General features: G+C 34.0%; 2 protein-coding genes across 15 annotated transcripts in view; one reads left to right on the top strand and one right to left on the bottom strand.

Annotated features, from left to right (window-relative positions):
- The window catches only part of Zasp66 (PDZ_signaling and DUF4749 domain-containing protein Zasp66), a 175,045-nt gene extending 166,222 nt beyond the window's left edge, over positions 1-8,823 (bottom strand). For all 7 annotated transcript variants that reach the window (XM_069849143.1, XM_069849144.1, XM_069849145.1 and 4 more), the window contains exon 1: positions 8,569-8,823. In XM_069849143.1, coding sequence (XP_069705244.1) covers positions 8,569-8,817 — 249 coding nt within the window. In that variant the 5' untranslated portion in view covers positions 8,818-8,823. The remainder of the gene's footprint in view (positions 1-8,568) is intronic.
- MICU1 (Mitochondrial calcium uptake 1) overlaps positions 1-19,853 on the top strand; it is a 343,655-nt gene that overhangs the window by 147,172 nt on the left and 176,630 nt on the right. For 6 of the 8 annotated variants that reach the window (XM_069849138.1, XM_069849134.1, XM_069849139.1 and 3 more), the window contains exons 1-2: positions 13,029-13,148; positions 17,443-17,698. In XM_069849138.1, the coding sequence (XP_069705239.1) occupies positions 17,448-17,698 (251 nt within the window). In that variant the 5' untranslated portion in view covers positions 13,029-13,148; positions 17,443-17,447. Of the gene's footprint in view, positions 1-13,028; positions 13,149-17,442; positions 17,699-19,853 lie in introns of those variants that run through there. The other 2 variants (XM_069849135.1, XM_069849136.1) reach the window with 1 other exon arrangement.

The raw sequence follows: 19,853 nt of genomic DNA, 5'->3' as shown, positions 1-19,853 counted from the left end.
ATCGAAAAATTCTTAAATATATCCATTAACATTACTCTTAAGTTAAAACGAAATGAACTTTATCTTAGCATTACAGTTACCTTACAATTGGGAAAGACCTCGTAAAATCCCAACCAGATAGAACTATCGACCTAAGCGAGGTTCGAGCACACGCTCTCTGGATGATGGAAACAGAACTCAGACTTTGAAAAACAGGAAAAAAACTCAAGCAAATAATCGAAACAGTCATACTATGTGGACGACAGGATCTGCCGTCACGTGGTCATAGGGACCATGGTGATTTTGATACGACTAAACCCCTAGTATAGAATGAATGAAATTTTATAGCTATTCTAAGACTCGCGTAAATGCGGGAGACAGTGTGTTCAGGAACCATTTTTCTTTAATATGGGACTCCACTTGCATTGACATTCTTGCTCCATCTCACTTGCTGAATACCTCCAGACGCCCAGCATCTGCTGCTGAATTAGCCGTGAAGAAAAAAGTCAATAAATATGCTCATCTTTTAGACAATTATATCTTTATCCCCTTTGCTGTGGAGACCTTCGGTCCTTGGAATCATGACGCTAAAGTTTTGATATCTCAAATCGGTCAGATTTTGATCTCCATTACTGGTGATCGCCATTGCACTACTTATTTGCGCCAACGCTTAAGTATTGCTATTCAACGCGGAAATACGATGAGCGTTTTAGGTACTCTTCCCGAATCCAGCCTTTGGACGAACTCTTTCTTCTGTAAATTTAAGTATTCTATGTGTAAATATTTGTATTTAGTATTATGAATTTAATATTAGCACATCTTGTAACATTGTATTAAATCAATCTATTTTGTATTGTCAATCTGTTAAACATTATGTTACATATTAAATTCCAAGCTTGATATTTTTTAGAGTTATGGAAGAAATGCTACTTAAGTTGGAATATCCAAAACAAAACATAGAATCTTTTGGTTAGTAAACATAATTATAATAATAATAATAATAATGATAATAATAATAATCCCTTTTGCTTCCTGTGTTAAAAACCTTGAAGTTTACTTTGACACGCATTTAAACTGGAATTATCAAGTAACCCATATTATCAAAAAAGTGCTTTCCATACTACATTCCTTAAACAGCATTCGAAAATTCCTCCCGCTATCACTCAAGAAAATACTAGTGGAAACACTAGTAATGCCCCACTTCGATTATTGTGATTCTCTACTGACCGACCTCAATGTCAACCAGTCGCAAAGATTACAACGTGTTCATAATTCTTGTGTTCGTTTCGTCTGCGATGTCCGTCGCGCTGACCACATTACCCCATCCTTTCAAACTCTAAACTGGCTACGGCTTAACGAACGTAGAAATTTTCATTCTCTTGTTCTCCTTTTCCAAGTCCTTCACACCTCTACACCTACCTACCTTGCCTCCCGTTTCAGTTACCTGTCATCATATCATAATCTCTTCACACGCACGCAAAATAGCCGCATACTAGCCATACCAACACATAAGACATCATCGTATTCATCATCATACACAATCTCGCTTTCGCGCTTGTGGAATACCCTACCAGTGACATCAGAGACTGTCGGAATTTAGTAGCGTTCAAAAGCAAACTTATTAAGCATTTTCTTACTGCGTAGAGTAGGTTTAATTTTTACTTAGTTAATAAAAAAAATTCTCTCTTCTTAATTTTTACAATGAACTGTCTAGCTTTTATTAGTCTGTTAATCTTTTAGTACTTTGATTTTTATTGTATTTGTAAATTCAATATTAATTGTAATTATAATTGTAATTGTATTCTTAATATTGCAGTTGTAATCCCCTGGTAGAGGGGAAGAGAAGGCCTGATGGCCTTATCTCTACCAGGTTAAATAAATAAATAAATAAATAAATAAATAAATAAATAATAAATAAATTATCATTTGACGCTATTGTTGGGAATAAATAATAATAATTATTATTATTATTATTATTATTATTATTATTATTATTATTATATTTAAAAGTATTACATTTTGTGTATGTAATCTGTTTTTATAACTTAAAAATTGTCGTTTGCATGAAATTTTCGTACATTTGGCGCACGTGACAACACTGTTTTCGTACTTCGTACCAATCATCGAAATTCGTGCGATTCTGTAATTAAAAGAAAAGTAGTTTGAGATGTGAACGGTGCAAGATGTTTCTCAGTTATTTCACATGAGACTAGTGATGTGTCCTCTGTTGAACAGTTTTCTCTTTGTGCGCTACATAAACGATGATGGCTTGAAAGGCTACAATAATAGTAATTTATGTGATAAGAGACTTGAGTAAGATTTTATTCATGAGTGTCGCCTCAGGAGATAATAATTTCCACGAGTGAATCAAATCTATTAATTCTCGTGTTGCATAAAATATTTTTTCCACTTCTAATACGAAAGTAATATTTCTGTGAAAATAATTTTTAATTGAAATTAAATATTAGGCTCATTTGTTATTGTTTGATTCAAAGCCAACTGTTGTCCGCGGTTAGTTCAACCTAGACCTACATATATTAATATATGTAGATCTAGGTTCAACTAAATATTATGTACAGTTGGCTATGATTTAAATAATTGTAATGAAGACAACAATGTCAGTCACGTTGGATACAGAATAAATAAATTTAAATTTTTTGTTCTTCGGAAGCAAAATGTCGTGTAAAGAAGAAGTTTTCTTACCGGATGAAGTCCTTAATGTCGCCAAAGCGGCAGTGTCCACTTTAGTTCCTCAGAAATCTGCATCTATTTATTTTGTGAGTGACGAGAAAGTAGGAACGTGAAAGGCTTTAACAAAGAAATCATATTGGCTTGGCATACCTTTCAGAAAATTGAAAAAATGTAAAGGCTCTTGCTTGTGGTCTAGTTGATTTTATTGTTTGTTTACTCTAATAATATTGTTTTACATTTTAAATGCATTTCTAGTAGTGAATAAAATATCAGCAGTGAATAAATAGGCTAGTAATATGCGTTACAAGAGCGGTATGTTGAAGTTTTCATGTTAGAGGAAAAGTTTGAAAAAGCGAAACGTAGTTGAGCTTTTTTGATTTCCGAGAACATGAAAACAAACATACCGCTCGTGCATCGTACATTACTTTGTGCGAAGATCGTTTATTACATACCTGAAAGAGGAATTTCTAATTAGCTGCAATGAAATCTCTATCTTGGTTTCTGTTCAATGACGGCAAATTTGCAAAACAAAAATATCTATCTTCAACATTGTTGCTTTAAAATGTTTTCTGTGTTTATTATACTCCAGCAGGCCGTGATATACGTCTGTCTTCCCCCCCCCCCAGTCTATGGAATCTTGTTGATTTTTTTACGGCTTCCTTAATGTTACTTGCATCACGAATGCAGTAACTTTAGTGGAGTTGTAGAGTTTACTTAATGTTTGCAAATATTTAAAAACAATAATTAACAGTACAATTTAGGTGAAATTGCAGTGGTAAGTTTCCAATTTATAATTATTGCTATATTGAACGTCTCTAAAAATAATATGTTAAAAGCCTAAAGCAGTAAAATCAATATGTCACTTAAGCGATAAGAAGAGGGGAAATTGTTATGTGTGTTAGGTTGGGAATACTGAATGTGGAATTTTAGACTTTCCGCGGATTGGTTTTGTGCGGAAACCAAGCAAATACGCACGATCTCGCACAAACAAATTTTATTCACTCTTGCACTAAAGTCATTGTTTAGGTTGCTATGAGCGACTAAGCAAACCCCTCTTTACATATAGGTAGTGGAAAAAATATATATGAGACATTTTCACAATTTATGCCTCTAGAGCAGCGTTTTTCAATCTTTTGCATCATGTGGCACACTAAAAGTGTAATTTAAAATTCTGTGTCACACGTATATAGGCCTAACTAAACCAGTGGTTCCCAATCAGAGGGGAATTTTGAGGGTTTTAGGAGAGAATGTATTTATTGAATGTTGACCTGTGCCACGATCCCTGAATGTTGATTATTGTGGACTCACTTGTTTACCACTCTTCTCACTTATATTCTTTCAATTAACTACGGCAACCTTCACTGTTTTCATTTTCTCGCGGCACACCGGTTGAAAATGGCTGTTCTAGAGAGAATGTAAAATGTTAAAGTTTAGCGCGAACAATTGGATGGGCTAAAAGAGTGCAGTGAAGGCGCAGAATAGGTCAAGGGTACGGTGGGGCCGCTGCCGTGAATGGCCTAATTTATTCGCCCCGCGCTCTGTGGCATGTTCTGTCGCTACCGACAGGAGCGCTGCAAGTGTTCAGTCAGAATATATAGGGCTGCCAACACTCAAAGACTGTTAAATTATAAATATCACTAAGACATCAATAAAATCGCCTGCAGAAGTGAAAGTATGTAAACTTAGCTTCGGAATAAAAAATTCTTTCAGTTTTACTGGAAATAATAAAAATCTGGTTATGGTGGAGGAGGACTTGATCCCCATTCCCCCTCCCCCCCATGGTGGGTTCGCCACTGTGGTGTAGATATTTGGCCACTCAAGAAAACAAATTAATCGAAATTATTGGTAACTGAAATGGATTTTTGGCGTCGAGCAGCCCAAATATCAAGAAAAGACAAAATCAGAAATAGTAAAATTAGAGAAATGAATGGGAGTGGAGACTACTCGTACAATTTTGGACGACATAACGAAACAGTTGAAACGGTATGGACATGTGCGAAGGATGCCGGATAACAGAATACCAAAAAGTGTGCTGGAAAGGTACCACCAGGGAAACGCAAGAGAATAAGGCCTACAACAACCTGGAATAATAATATAGGCTACAAACAGCAATGAGGAAATTAAATTTGCATGAAGAACAATGGAACAACAAAGAAGAATGGAGAAGGGCTATCTGAAGATACGTTGCACATTAAAAGAACCGAATCTATATATGTAATACAACTGCGTCATATACAGGGACATCACTTTATTTTTACCAACATTTTTAACATTAACCTGGCTATACTCGGAAACACTGTTTCCCCCTTCCATTACAGGAGTTTGATGTTACTAGTGCAATATGTAAACAAATCATTTTACTAGGTATAGGAGGAGAGAAAAGTAGTGTATCCATTTATGTTGTAGGGAAATACGATATTACGATTTTCAGTTTGATCATCACTTTTACGGAATTTATCAAAATACAGTAGAGTAGTAACATTTTTTTTCAAAAACTCAACTTTTCAGGCGGCTATGTTCGTTATGTAATGTCTACTTTATTTAGCATATTAATTATTGATGTTATCATACAATATAGAGAGTGCACTTAAATTGAGGGGGTCATAAGTAAAGGGCTGTAAGTGCACTTAAGTTACTTTTGACAAAATGGGGTTTAAATATTTAAGCTTTCGTAAAATCGGTGAAATTATTTATTTAAATTTTAATGTGTGATGCGATTAAAATATCCCTTTGCTACTAAAATTTTAGATACTTTTGCTTACACTGGATGCACTTAACTCATGTTATTACAAATGTCACTAGCATTCCTTTGCTTCTAGCCACCTCAATTCAAAAAAAGCTAATCTGAATTTTTAAACAAGTTGCTGAAATTGGTTGCCGTTCATTACAATGCAGGCTTCAATTCAGTACGCATATTATTAAAAACATTTTGAAGCATATTCTCTGAAATTGAATTTATCGTTTCTTGAATATAATTTTTTAGTACGATATTATTAATATAGGTTATTTCTTCTATAGAAAACGCAACCATATTTATGAAACACACTATACACTGCAGTGTTTACTTCACTGCTTGAAGACTTCGAACGCAACAGCGGCCGTAAGTTTGTGTGTCTGGCGGGAGCAAGGACATTAGTGAAGGGGTGAGAGTGAAGTACATTCAGAAATGCAGGTACAATAAAAATGCAAGTAAAAATAAAATGATGTCCCTGTATTATAATGAAGCCTTTCAAACAAGTTAAGTATATAGTGCGGACTCTCCTTGTGTATATGAATGGACTCGTTAACATTGTTGAGTTTATTAACCATACCAGAATTTCGGCCTTAGCCATTTTCGACCAATTTTCCAACTGAAATTAGACGAAGATAAGATATGAGTAGAGTGAGGCGTTGTCACATGAAGCATTGCCTCCTTTAAAGAAGGAAAAGAAATAAAGAACTTCATAGTATCAAACATGTTTCTAAATTTGGATCCGAACCCACTACCATTGGAGCAATCCAATATTAAATCCGAATTTGGTAAATAGGCTGTGTTTCAAAATTATCGCAAAAATTTCATATGATTATTATTAAGTAAATTTTAATGAACTGGTTGGATGATCGTTCACCTCTGCTTCGGCATGTGGACTTGAGACCAGCAGCCGACTGGTCGGTCGTGACCCTGTAAAGGGCTGTAGCGCCATGGATTTACTTTACCTTAAATGTTAATGAGAAATTAACATGGTCATATTTGATAATCAGACTCTTGAAGTTTCAAGTTCTAAGTTTTGGAAAACATTATTTCTGTTTCCATGGGAGACATTGTTGAAAAATTACAACTCCACAATGTAAATCATTTTGCAGCTTGCGAAAACAAATTCAGTAACTATCGCACAAAGATTGGATTGGACGTGTTACCGATGCTGATCTGGCCTATCATCCTTGACCACCCAGGTCACCGGACTTGACACCATGTGACTTCTTTCTTTGGAGATTTGTGAAGGATACAGTTTATGTGCCACCACTACCCCGGTATCTTGAAGTAAGACATCGAATCATTGCTGCGATTTCATCTATAAACAGAAATAACTATATTGGAGAAAATGTGGCAAGAATTCGACTATCATGCTGATGTATGCCGTGTAACAAGGAGTTCTCACATTGAATCTTTATAAGGCGCCAATATCTTTGAAAGTAACAAATATATGCATCAAGTTATTGTGTCATTAATATTGAAAAAGTTGTCATAATTTTAAAGCACGGTGTATTTTGTTGCTGGGATGTATCTTCGAGTATGTAGAAAATATATTAGATGGACATATTTCATCAAAACTAATTGTGGATTTTATATGCTGAATAAAGACGAAACTAAATTACAAATTCGTCTTTCGGAACAGGTTTTCAAAATTCTTGATAATCTTCAACAAAACTGTAATATCCTAGCTGTAGAAATTCATTACTTAACAGGTGACAGCAATTTGATTTTACTTATATATAAATGTAAACCAGCAGGTTCGTTTTATGTGTTGATGAAACGGTTCCTATTTTAAAGAGATATTAGAAAATCGACAGTTTTTAAGTTGACGTTCATCAAGCAAAATATAAAACGAACGTTAGTAAAACCGAGCTTAGGGATGACACAGTAAGTCAGTAAATTGTAACGAAGTAGTATCATAGTATGTGAGATGGAAGGAGAATTTTCCGAGAAAGTGTGCTCCAAAATTTCGCAAATTTCTAGCGCAATAATTAACAACAGATCCCTATTAGAAACAACGACAACCAAATTTCTTGGCTTAAAAATCGAAAATGTGTTAAATTGGAAAAATCATATTAAAGAAATTACCCCCAAACTACATTCAGCTTGTTTTGCTATTAGATCTATGCAAAAGATAGTAAATATCAATACCTTAAAAACAATATACTTTGCATACTTCCACTCGGTAATGAGTTTTGGAATAATATTCTGGGGAAATTCCACAGATTGTAACAGTATATTTCTATTACAAAAAGAGTAATTAGAATAATAGTAGGTGGCAAATCTAGGGAATCTTGTAGGACTATTTTCAAAAAACTACAAATAATGCCCATAGCTTGTCAGTATATCTTTTCATTAATAGTCTTCCTCGTATGTAATCGTGAAAACTTTGTAACTAATTCAACAGTTCATAGCATAAATACACGTCAAAAAATGACTTTCATACTCCATCAGCAAGTCTATCGTGCTATCAAAAAGGAGTGCGTTATATGGCAGTAAAAATTTTTAATAGCCTCCCTATCGATTTAAAAAATGAAACTCAAAACATAAGGTTATTTAGGGCCAAATTAAAGAAGTACCAAATTTCTCACGCCTTCTATTCTGTAGGTGAATTCATCACATTCAATAACACCATGAAATTGATACTAAAACTTTGTGTTGTACTAGTAGCCTATTTGTAAATCTCGTCTGTATATATATTTCATCTAGACTGTGACTATAAATTAAGACTTTGTAATAGTATTAAGTTTTTGACTTGTTCCATATTCTAGCTGTAAAGCAATGTATGAATACCATGGAATGTTAATAAATACAATACAATACAAAAAATTGCTTCTATCCATTACATATTTAGAACTCGGCCAGAATTTAAATCTCACGTATCTTGGAAAACAGATTCAATAGCCATTCGCATAACAGTGCGCCTTGGAACATATACTTCACTGTAATTCAGACTACAAAAGTTTCGTTTATAGAGATATATACACTTGACTCAGACTTCTAACATCTGAATAGCCTTCCCCGTAATGTGACAATGATAAATCGCCGGCGTCGGTTTTCTATTGAAATGGCTCTCATTTCACACTGGCCTCTGGCCGTTGCCATGGAGCTTGCTTTCTCCTCCCCTCCACCCACAAAAGAAAAGTAAGTCTATGTCTACTTACGTAATACACGTCGTCGTCGGGATCAGGCTTGTTTTCGGGGATCCTCCAAAACGCTGGTCTCTGCATGGCCATGTTCACTAGGAAGTTATATGAAGGGAAATTTAACGATTTTATCACTTGGACGGAATCCACTGATGGTGATGTAGGGCTTGATTCAATGTTGCAGTTAGGCCGGCTAGTGAAATTCTCAAAGTGGTTGTTGGAAGGCTGAAGGAGTGGGGAGAAGGGAGACAGTTTTCTGGGGGTCATACTATGTTTAGCATGGCCACGGACAATACAAACGATTCTTTCCTATCATGCTTGTACTCCTTTTTTTAAACAGCACATACTGTACATTTTCTGAAACAGTGCGTAACAAACTGGCAAATATTGTTTTCTATAGATTTTCAGTATTGAGTAATATCTGTAAATTAAATTTATTATTAGTGCCGTGAAGATTACATAGGCCGATATTTTCTCATATTGTACGTGTCTGGCAACAATTTAGTACCTGTTGTCATTACATTACCAATAACGTTCTTATTTATAATTTAAGAATCAATCACTGAAAATACATCCGCGAAAGAAATGCGCCCACAAAAGAAGATAAAATGCTTATTTTCAGTTTTTTTTTTAAATCTAGTTTTTTTTTTCATTACAGAAATTAAGATGCCGGTACTTGGCTTAATTACTTACTTACTTACTGGCTTTTAAGGAACCCGGAGGTTCATTGCCGCCCTCACATAAGCCCGTCATTGGTCCCTATCCTGAGCAAGATTAATCCAGTCTCTACTTTCATATCCTACCTCCCTCAAATCCATTTTAATATTATCTTCCCATCTACGTCTCGACCTCCCCAAAGGTCTTTTGCCCTCCGGCCTCCCAACTAACACTTCATATGCATTTCTGGATTCGCCCATACGTGCTACATATCCTGCCCATTGCTGTGGTCGTGCCGGAGAATCAATCCCATTCCGAGGCTTACTGTTAGGTTTCGTAACAAGCTGTTTTTTACGGTGATGGGTTGTTAGCCCTTCGCCCAAACCGCAAGCTGTGACTTCAGTTATAAATTCTTGCACGATAGTATTTTCTCTAGATCTAGACCGACATTATTTATACGTCATATAAAGACAGGCTACGGCGCGACGTCACATTCTTAGTCATAGCATGGCCAACATTGAACAAGTTTATATATATGCCTAAATGCACGTTTAACATGAATTTAATAAAGCAATTCCTTTGTTTTTTTTATAACTTTGAACATGTATTTATATTAGGTAATTGTCAAGATGGCCATGACTAGACCACGATAATCACGTGACTCCGATTCGTGCCGAACCCTTACAAAACATTGTTTTCTATAGAAACCAAAAATTAACATTACTATTATATTATGCTGTAATTTAAAATCGCTGAAATTAATATAAATTAAAAACAAACTTTGTTTATTGGCGTGTAACAACTACATTCGACGTACATAAGAGAAAAATATGAAAGAGTTCGGTGGAACGGCAACAAGTACAGTGTTCGCCATGGTAATTCTTACGTCATATCCAGTAAACTCAACAGTGTGAACGAGTTCATTTCTGTACACAAGGAGAGTCCGCACTATACACATAGTCTACTTCAAAGAGTTTATTATAATCCATGATGGAATTGCAATATATTTAAAAAATAATTATATTCATTTGTACACTATGGACGCGAAACTAACTTGTACACAACACATGCGTAACTGCAGAAAATTAATACACGGTTGACATTATAGGCTTGCTTACTTACTTACTTACTTACTTACTTACTTACTTACAAATGGCTTTTAAGAAACCCGAAGGTTCATTGCCGCCCTCACATAAGCCCGCCATCGGTCCCTATCCTGTGCAGGATTAATCCAGTCTCTATCATCATATCCCAACTCCCTCAAATCCATTTTAATATTATCCTCCCATCTACGTCTCGGCATCCCTAAAGGTCTTTTTCCCCTCCGTTCTCCCAACTAACACTCTATATGCATTTCTGGATTCGCCCATACGTGCTACATGCCCTGCCCATCTCAAACGTCTGGATTTAATGTTCCTAATTATGTCGTGAAGAATACAATGCGTGCAGTTCTGCGTTGTGTAACTTTCTCCATTCTCCTGTAACTTCATCCCTCTTAGCACCAAATATTTTCCTAAGCACCTTATTCTCAAACACCCTTAACCTATGTTCCTCTCTCAGGGTGAGAGTTCAAGTTTCACAACCATACAGAACAACCGGTAATATAACTGTTTTATAAATTCTAACTTTCAGATTTTTTGACAGAAGACTGGATGACAAAAGCTTCTCAACCGAATAATAACACGCATTTCCCATATTTATTCTGCGTTTAATTTCCTCCCGAGTGTCATTTCTTACATTTTAAAAAATAAAATAAAAATTGTGCATGAGCTAAAAAAAAATTCAAATTTAACCACTCTCTCCCAGAAATGGAACGCCTTAACATTAATGTTACTATCCTTACAGCGCATTTACACTTAAATTGCGTGTTCTAACATGGAACATAATATTGGAACCTCCGGCTACGTAAGTCACGTTTTACCTCCATTCGAAGAAGTACCTGTTAGTGCTGTGCTTATCAATATGTCAGTATCACAACCAACGAGCACAGATCGTTGATCATAACGGTATACTATCGATATGTTATCAATTTCGATATATCAATAAGGAAGATTCGACATAAATAGATACATATCGATGTGCATAAGATAATTTTTGGGACACAATATTAGGTATTTATGGTTTTATAAAAGACATATTCACAAAATTTATCAGAACGCTAGTAAAACTAAAGTTTTATTAGATAAAGTTTATATCAATTCCATAATATCAATGAATATTGCGTATTAAACGTATGTTACTGTTTATTCGCATGTCTATCAATGTATTGTCATGTTTTGACTTTAGCTGGGATCGACCTGGAACCGAAGAGCGTCTGCTTTAAGAAAAATCTTTTCGCTAAGCACAGAAGTTATTGGAACCAAAGACGTTTTATAGTTTAACTAGTTGGAACTAGAAGGTAGCCTACATAAGGGTTGAAGGTACTAGCATTGCGTAACAACAGCTGTCCTATGCTTTCCCCATTTCGCTGATGACTTCTTTGGAACTGCTGCCTCCTTTAGATAGCGCTGTAACTATGACAAACAATTAATTAATGATAACATAACACTAACAGCAGCATGTTTTTGGTCTTTTTCTCTAATGAAAACCACAATCACTTTCCTCTTCAGATTAGGCTATATGCGGGCAATATTATTTACTTGTTTATGATCATTTTCATTAATGTAGGCTACAAACAAAATGTTAAATCGCATATCGATATCGTAATGGTATACCGGTATCGATTTTGTGCTTATTATGAAACTATCGATAAATGGCGTATACTGGTTAAAGGGTTTGGGCTACCGCTGACCCTATTATTACACAAAATATATCTAACAATTACTTTAATTTTAATTACTATAGTAAAACTAATAATACAAAATTATTACATTATGTTATATTATAAACTTTTTCTTTTGTAATTTCCTTGGGCTACCGCCGGTAGGCCCGGTAGCCCGCAAAATACGCCCCTGCGATAAACACGCCTTGCACTTCATATTAATTGATAATTGGATGCACCAATTAATACCAAACTCACGCAAAGAGGGGAAATTCCTTTATACTCGTGGAAAGGATCCGATATTTCATAAATTTACTCTTTGTTGTATTCTAAAATTACAATAGTAGGGTCTATTGATCTGCATGATTTAAGATAAAAGCGACATACAACCCACGTTAAAGAATGAATGGTCCCAAAATACATTGAGGAAGGTCCAATTTTTCGATTCATCACTGGGTAAATCGTTATTTTCCAAAAGTGCTAAGTTATTTTTGGTAATACCTATATATTGTGCTATAAATTTATCTTCTATAATAATAATTCGGCATAGTAATACGCCCATGCGTATTTCTTTCAACTATAATGCATGAAACTACATTTAACACCTTAATTTAATTTAGTATTTTAGTTTATTTTAATGTGCTTATTATTCTCCTCTAAAAGCAGTCTTAAATACAGATCCGCCAATATGAAACAAACTGTTTTGGATATAATAATAATAATAATAATAATAATAATAATAATAATAATAATAATAATAATAATAATAATAATAATAATAATATTATTATTATTATTATTATTATTATTATTATTATTATTATTATTATTATTATTATATAATATTATAATACATAATATAATATTATATATTATTATTATTCGGAGTAAGGCACTACAGTAAATTGAAATATTAAAACAGTAAATAAATGTAAAATTAGTACAACCGTATAGGATACTCTTGATTTAAAATGTATAAGTATTTGGTAAGATCAATAAAATTATTATTTTGGCTATTAACTGCTTGACAAGAATGTGACAAAAGAGAAAAGCACAAGTTTTTGTAACAAGGTTGGTAATGCTAAATCAAAAGATGGCTCCGGTGTGAAAGGAAATGTTACGTGGTTAGCAGTTTTGATACCGAAAGTACTAAAGTTTGGAACAAAAAAAATTATAAAAGGTGAACATAATATGTAAAACAATCAATGTTCTTACACTGTATACACTTATAAATAATTCATGCCAAATTATAAACGTAATTGATTTCTTAAATGATTTTAAGCTGTGATAATTAACATATTAATAAAGATTTTGGTTCATTTGTAGGCGTGTTCTTATGTTACAGCAACAAATGTGAACTGTTAGTAGTAAAACTAGATTTGTATATACATATTGAACGCAATTTCACTTATTCTAGTTAGCTTTCAGATTTGTATGAACTAACCTAACCTCTTGGGAAGGTTGTACGTAGCTATGTTAACTGTGATAGTGAGTTCATAAAACAAAATCTTGCATAAATTTGTTTTGAATTTAGTGTATAAGGATTATAGATTTGATAAAATTAGATTTTGACATAATTAGGAACCTTGTTATTAAGTTTATTTACAGGCATTTTGAAGTAACATATAAAATGTCACAACTTGATTTTAATGTGATTGTATGCTAGCCTATAGCTTCTACCATTACCCGTTTTCTAATGCATACTGACTGAAATTTACAAATAACTCATATAATAAATGGCAACAATAACAGATGTCATGCTGGCTGCGTGTTACGAATTATGGAGACGTATAAAGTGACATGAAGGGAATAGTATAATTATAGGCTAAATAAGTAAATTTTCAAATTTTATGCTTCGAAGTGAGATTCATACTATATAATTACTGACAACAGTATCATGTCAGCAATGATAACAATAAAGAATTTCATTAAAATGTATTACAAACGCAGGTAGGCCTATGGTTTCTGGGGCAAGATTAGCAAGTTCTGTCTTTAAGATGATTTAACTTTAACTGCCCTGCTTAAAAATAGTTTTGGTCACAAATATTCAAAATGTAGAAACATCACTGTAACAATAAAATTTTTAAGAACATTCATAAACAGGGACTCGTACATTAATGTAGTTCAAGAATTAAGCCTACCATATACTTAAATAGCACAATTCTTTGTTATGACGTAACAAACCATTACTAATTAAACAATTTATTCCAGGTAGTCTTATTTGCAGGTGATACAAGTGCGATCATCTCAAGTAAACAATATGATGACTTTATATGTCCACTTCTTCTACAGTGTTAAGCTAATAACAGTATATTAATGATCGGTTCCCAAACTTTCTGAAGGTGAGACTTCTGTATGCGACCCCCCTCCCCCCTCTAGGGAACTGATAGAGTAGGCCTACTTAAACTCATTCTAAAAATACAAATCCCTGTGAAATTGAAAACAAAGTTTTACTCAAAATTAGTGGAAGCCACCCAGAGAACGACCAAAATAAAAAAAATGTAGTGCAAGAATTACATGAAATATTACATGAAGATCATTTCTAATAGCCTACTTTGTTAATATTTTCGGACATTTAAACACTTTGAATGGTACGAGTTTGCAAGGCCAAGATGTTAACATAATAACAGCCAGTGATAAAATCAAAGGATTTATACAGAAACTTGATTTCTGGTCTACATCACTTGATAAGAAGGAATGTGATGCATTGTAGTGCATTAAATAACTCCTGAAAAATAGGTGTGATACTGCAAATACTGAGTTTGTTAAATTAAGCTTGCACAATTCTAAACAATAGGTTTTTTTTTAGTATTTCCCGGAAGACACTCAAAACATTACGTAAGTCAAAGATGGACATTAAATCCATTTTTAGACAGTTGCGTTCAATTAGCTGAAATTTAAAAAAAAAATATATATATATATATATATTATTATAATTTAAATATGTACTTACGTACCTACTGATGTAATGTTGAAAAACTAGACTTTTTCACAGAGTGTACACCAGAGGCGTATACTGGTTAAAGGGTTTGGGCTACCGCTGACCCTATTATTACCAGTGGCGATTTCTCTTAAGGAGCACAGGAGCAGTGCACCACCTCTTCAAATAACACATGTTTTTAAATTTATATCAATGAGCTGCAATAGACTATGTGAGCGACATAATTCTTTATTATAATACGGTACTATGTAAAAATAACGCTGCATGTGTACTGTTCTTGTTGACGCCTGGGACTTAGGTTTACCACTCGACACTTGCGGCACACTGTTCCATTCGAGCATGCGCAGTAGTAGAGTTTCACTGGCAGGCTTTGGAGCATGGTAGGGAGCCAGTACAATGTGCGTAAGAGGGGTTAGGAGCACTTTCAGATGTGTTCTGCAGTCGCTGTTGGCCCGTTCTATCATAAATATTGCAATGAATAGTGTGCAAAATCTTTTAAATATGTAATTTTCTGTAAGAACTTTACACGAAAAGATAAAAATAAAGAAGATGGGTAGACGTACACAGGAATTAAAATTATAGGTGACGAAGAACAGTAATAGAGAAGTGACAAGAAAATTCAACATTCGGACTTACGAAAAATACAATATGTGGCTGTAATATAAAAGACGCTGTATTTTGTTTTCCTTGCCTATTGTTCGGCGGCGAACATTCATTGACAAAAACAAGTAGGCTACGTGTTATGAATTGTATTTATTTTTCTGTTTGAATTTAGGACTGTGCGTAGTAACTAAATAATTTTGATTATCGTTCTGTAGGTATGATTGATTTGAAGCACATGAATGAAAGAAATAAAAACACGATTCTTCAGCTGCACACTCAACAATAATGTTAAATTAGCAGTGTTGGGTCAAACAGACATACAGACACAATTGGATTGTTGCACTTCACAATGATAAAGTTACCAAGAACAGATATGTGCGTGCGGTTTCGTTGCCTTTAAGAGGTCACGATGGCGGAAATTCATCTTTAAACGCTAGTATTTTTCTGGCCTCATCAATTTTAGTTCTGAATTAGACGCACTCTTAAGGAACATTTGGAAAGAGCAACAGTGTTTAAGAGCACATCACACACTATACAGAACGAAGTCCTTCAAGCCATTTTGATGTATGCCATGATGAGATTTCAAAGAAATAAAGAAAGCTGCTGACTTTTAGCAGTTAAGGCTGAGGAGACGACACATGTATCGAATGCTTGTGAACGTGTGAACTGTGTTATAAAACGCAATATAGCGAAAACAATAATTATTATTTACGGTATGCTGCAATAGATATTGAACACTTTACTTTGCTATTACTGGACCACATAGGAAACTGACTAACTGCAATTTCTTGACTAACAAAATTATGTAAATCTATATCTATATAACATATATTAGTAGTTATGTCGTGGTTAGTACCTATAATAATAATAATAATAATAATAATCATAATCATAATCATAATAAATATTTGTGCACCACCAGGATTATTTATCACCACACGCCACTGATTATTACACAAAATATATCTAACAATTACTTTAATTTTAATTACTATGGTAAAACTAATAATAGAAAATTATTACTTTATGTTATAGGCTATTATAAACTTTTTCTTTTGTAATTTCCTTGGGCTACCGCCGGTAGCCCGCAAAATACGCCCCTGGTGTACACCAGTTGTCGATCAAAAGAATGCATGAATAGCCTCGAGCTTGCAAAAAAAAGTTGTTAAATATTTTATCAAATTTGCAACCATATAGCCTATTTATGCAAATTAAGCTTCTCATCTATGAATGTCATCAAAACAAACACAAGAAATCTCATTGAACTTGAAAGTGATATCACTATGTGTGTATCGAATACAGAGTCCAAATTTAAGAGATAGTTTCTGAAAAACAAGGACATTTGTCGCATTAATGAAATTATTTTTTACTTTAGTATATAACTACTGAAACTTTTTTATGTTACGTGTTGTTTATGTTTTTGAACACACAGCAAGTGTATGTTATTAAGGTATTTTTGTTTTATTTTGTAAATCATTTCGCGACCCTCACTAAGCTTTTTACACGACCACCAGTTTGGGAACCACTGCTCTAAACCATTCAATCATTAGATTTAACATTGTATTAGAAGTATTTATAAAGTGATCATATATTTTACTTAAGATAGTAACATTAGTATATAATGCAAACAAGATTGCCTGGTATAAAATATTTATGGTTGAAGTTAAATCATTTCAAATAGAAACAATAATGGATCTAAAATTAATCCCTGGGGGAATTCCATGTTTAATATTACTAAATTCTGAGTGAATAATTCTGTGACTGTTTGATATATATTTATTTCCACATTTTGTTTTCTATTTGATATTACTAATCTTACATAAATCTTACAGGTACTCGTAATAGTAGTATTTTTGTTTTTCTTCAGGTTATTTAAGACAACTAGTTCATGAAAACTTCAATAAGCCTATACATATGTAATTACTTTCAGGTGAGATGTATAGAAGAAGTTTACCTGTTCTACTCCCCATTTTTCGAGGAAACGAAATAAAATCAGTATGGCCAACAGTAGTAAGATTACACCAGAACTTCGAAAGTTCAGAAGGAAAATATCATGGATATAATAGTCAACAAAAAAGAAATTTTAAAAACTTCGGCCATAAACCTCAACGTCAGCCTCTTTTCACAACAATATGGTACACTGTGATTGTAGTTTTGTTTGTGGGATCAGCACTTGACTGGAAAAGGTGAGTAAACAACTGTTTGTCGTGTTTTAGCAAGAGTTTAAACATATTGCACTGACGATATCTTGCCTCCAGGCCCCAGAACGGCAAAGGTAGCCTGATTTGTAAAACTTCTTTTCATACAAAAATCACATAATCACTCAAGCCAAACTGCTATAGTCACTAAATGCTAAAGAAACTAACTCGGTTGTAATCTACATGTTAAAACATTATAAACCATCTATTTGGCTTGTCTGATGTGATTACCACATTTCTGTCTTATTCAGTACTATTTTGCTTGTGATATTCTGTATGGTGCTACTATGTATATTAGAGATTTTCATCAGCCTGGTTTAGTAAGATAAGGCAACTGTCCAGCCAGGTCAGAATCCTACTGAACTAGATCCATACCTAATCATGCAACTGCATGAATCCATCCAAGTTCTGACACCTTACTTCAAATCAGACTCAAGCAGTGCTGTGTTCTGCAAGTAGTGATAGTGCTTGATTGCTGAAAAATTATTTCACATTGCTGCATTATGATTGTATTAATTTAATAACCTTTCCTCCAAGTGTTTTTTTTTCTTGCTGTTATTTATACTCGCTTCAACATCTCCGGTCATATCACAAGTTAAGGCTGGTTCACAATAAAACGGGAACGAAAACGACAACGAGAATGAGAACGGAAATATTGTTAAAATAAATGTATTTAAATATGAGCATTCACAATTAACCATTGTGAATGCTCACATTTAAATACATATATTTTAACATTTCCGTTCTCGTTCTCGTTGTCGCATCTGTTCCCGTTTTATTGTGAACCAACCTTTAATCTTTTGGGTGAAATTCTGTAGGTAGGCCTGTGTGCTGTTGTTGAGACTGGTTCTATTGTTGTGAACTAGATGGCGACTGTATATTATGTATTACTGATTTGTTATGTATATGATTTCGGTGATCAATGAGGCCGGTGATATTCAGGGCCCGAATTTTCTGGCATTTGCCTTAAGGTTGAGGGAAAACCCTGAAAAACTTCAACCAGGAAATTCAACCCAACTGGGAATCGAACCCGGCTCTCTGCATAAGAGACCAGCATACTGACCCCTACATCACAGAGGTGGTCTACCAAGTGTTTTGTTAACAATTTCTGAAAGGAAAAATTTTTAATATGATATAATTCTAAATTTCTAACACAGAATTGCAAAATAACTCGCTATATTTTGTAACCTACTTCAATGCGAGCAGCCAACTTGACCCCAGTTTATAGGCTTATTTAGACACTTTTCCAGTCTTGTTAGATACTATCTGAAAATAAATTTTGAATAGGGATCACCTTAAAATACAAATTTGTATAAAACACAAAACTAATCCCAATTTGGCTTTTTATTCATGAACTTGGGTTGGATTTTCCAATTATTTCTAAAGTTTTAAGTCTTTCTTGAAGTTCGAAAAACGGAATGTCAATGTGGATAGACATGATTACATATTGTCGAAATATAACTACCTAGTTCTAAATAAGTGGAGCCAAGGTGGAATTCTGCACCCCCTGCTGATCCAAGACCCTACTGCAACATGAACAATACATGATGTGAAAGTATGTCTGTACGCTGATGCTACTTGTGTCATTCCTTTGAAAGCAAAATATATCGTGGTGTAATTTTGTTATGAAAATGGCGGAAATATATACAATCAATGTAATGTAAGTAACATGGTTTAAAATATTAATTACAATTGTATGATAAGTGATATGGACTGTTATATTAATTAAAAAGAAATTGACATTAATAAATAATCTTTGGTCCACACCTGTGAAGTAACGGTTAGCGTGTCTGGCTGCAAACCAGGTGGCACGGGTTCGATTCCCGATCAGGGGAAATTACCTGGTTGAGGTTTTTCCGGGGTTTTTCCTCAACTCAATATGAGCAAATGCTGGGTAACTTTCGGTGATGGACCCCAGACTCATTTCACCGGCATTATTACCTTCATCTCATTCAGACGCTAAATAACCTACAAAAATAAAATACAGTTAATAATCTCTGTATTTAATCCATGTTTCTGAGAAAAATACGCAATACTGGTAATTTAAAGGAAAATCTTTCGATTTTAGTCAACGAATCTCATGGTAGTGTGTGTATGTGTGTCCACCAATTTTTCCTCATCATTTATTTTATCTTAAGGAACT

This window comes from Periplaneta americana, chromosome 16 (assembly GCF_040183065.1).
Source record: "Periplaneta americana isolate PAMFEO1 chromosome 16, P.americana_PAMFEO1_priV1, whole genome shotgun sequence".
In the NCBI taxonomy this organism is placed as follows: domain Eukaryota; kingdom Metazoa; phylum Arthropoda; class Insecta; order Blattodea; family Blattidae; genus Periplaneta; species Periplaneta americana.
This window is presented reverse-complemented; position numbering and strand designations above follow the sequence as displayed.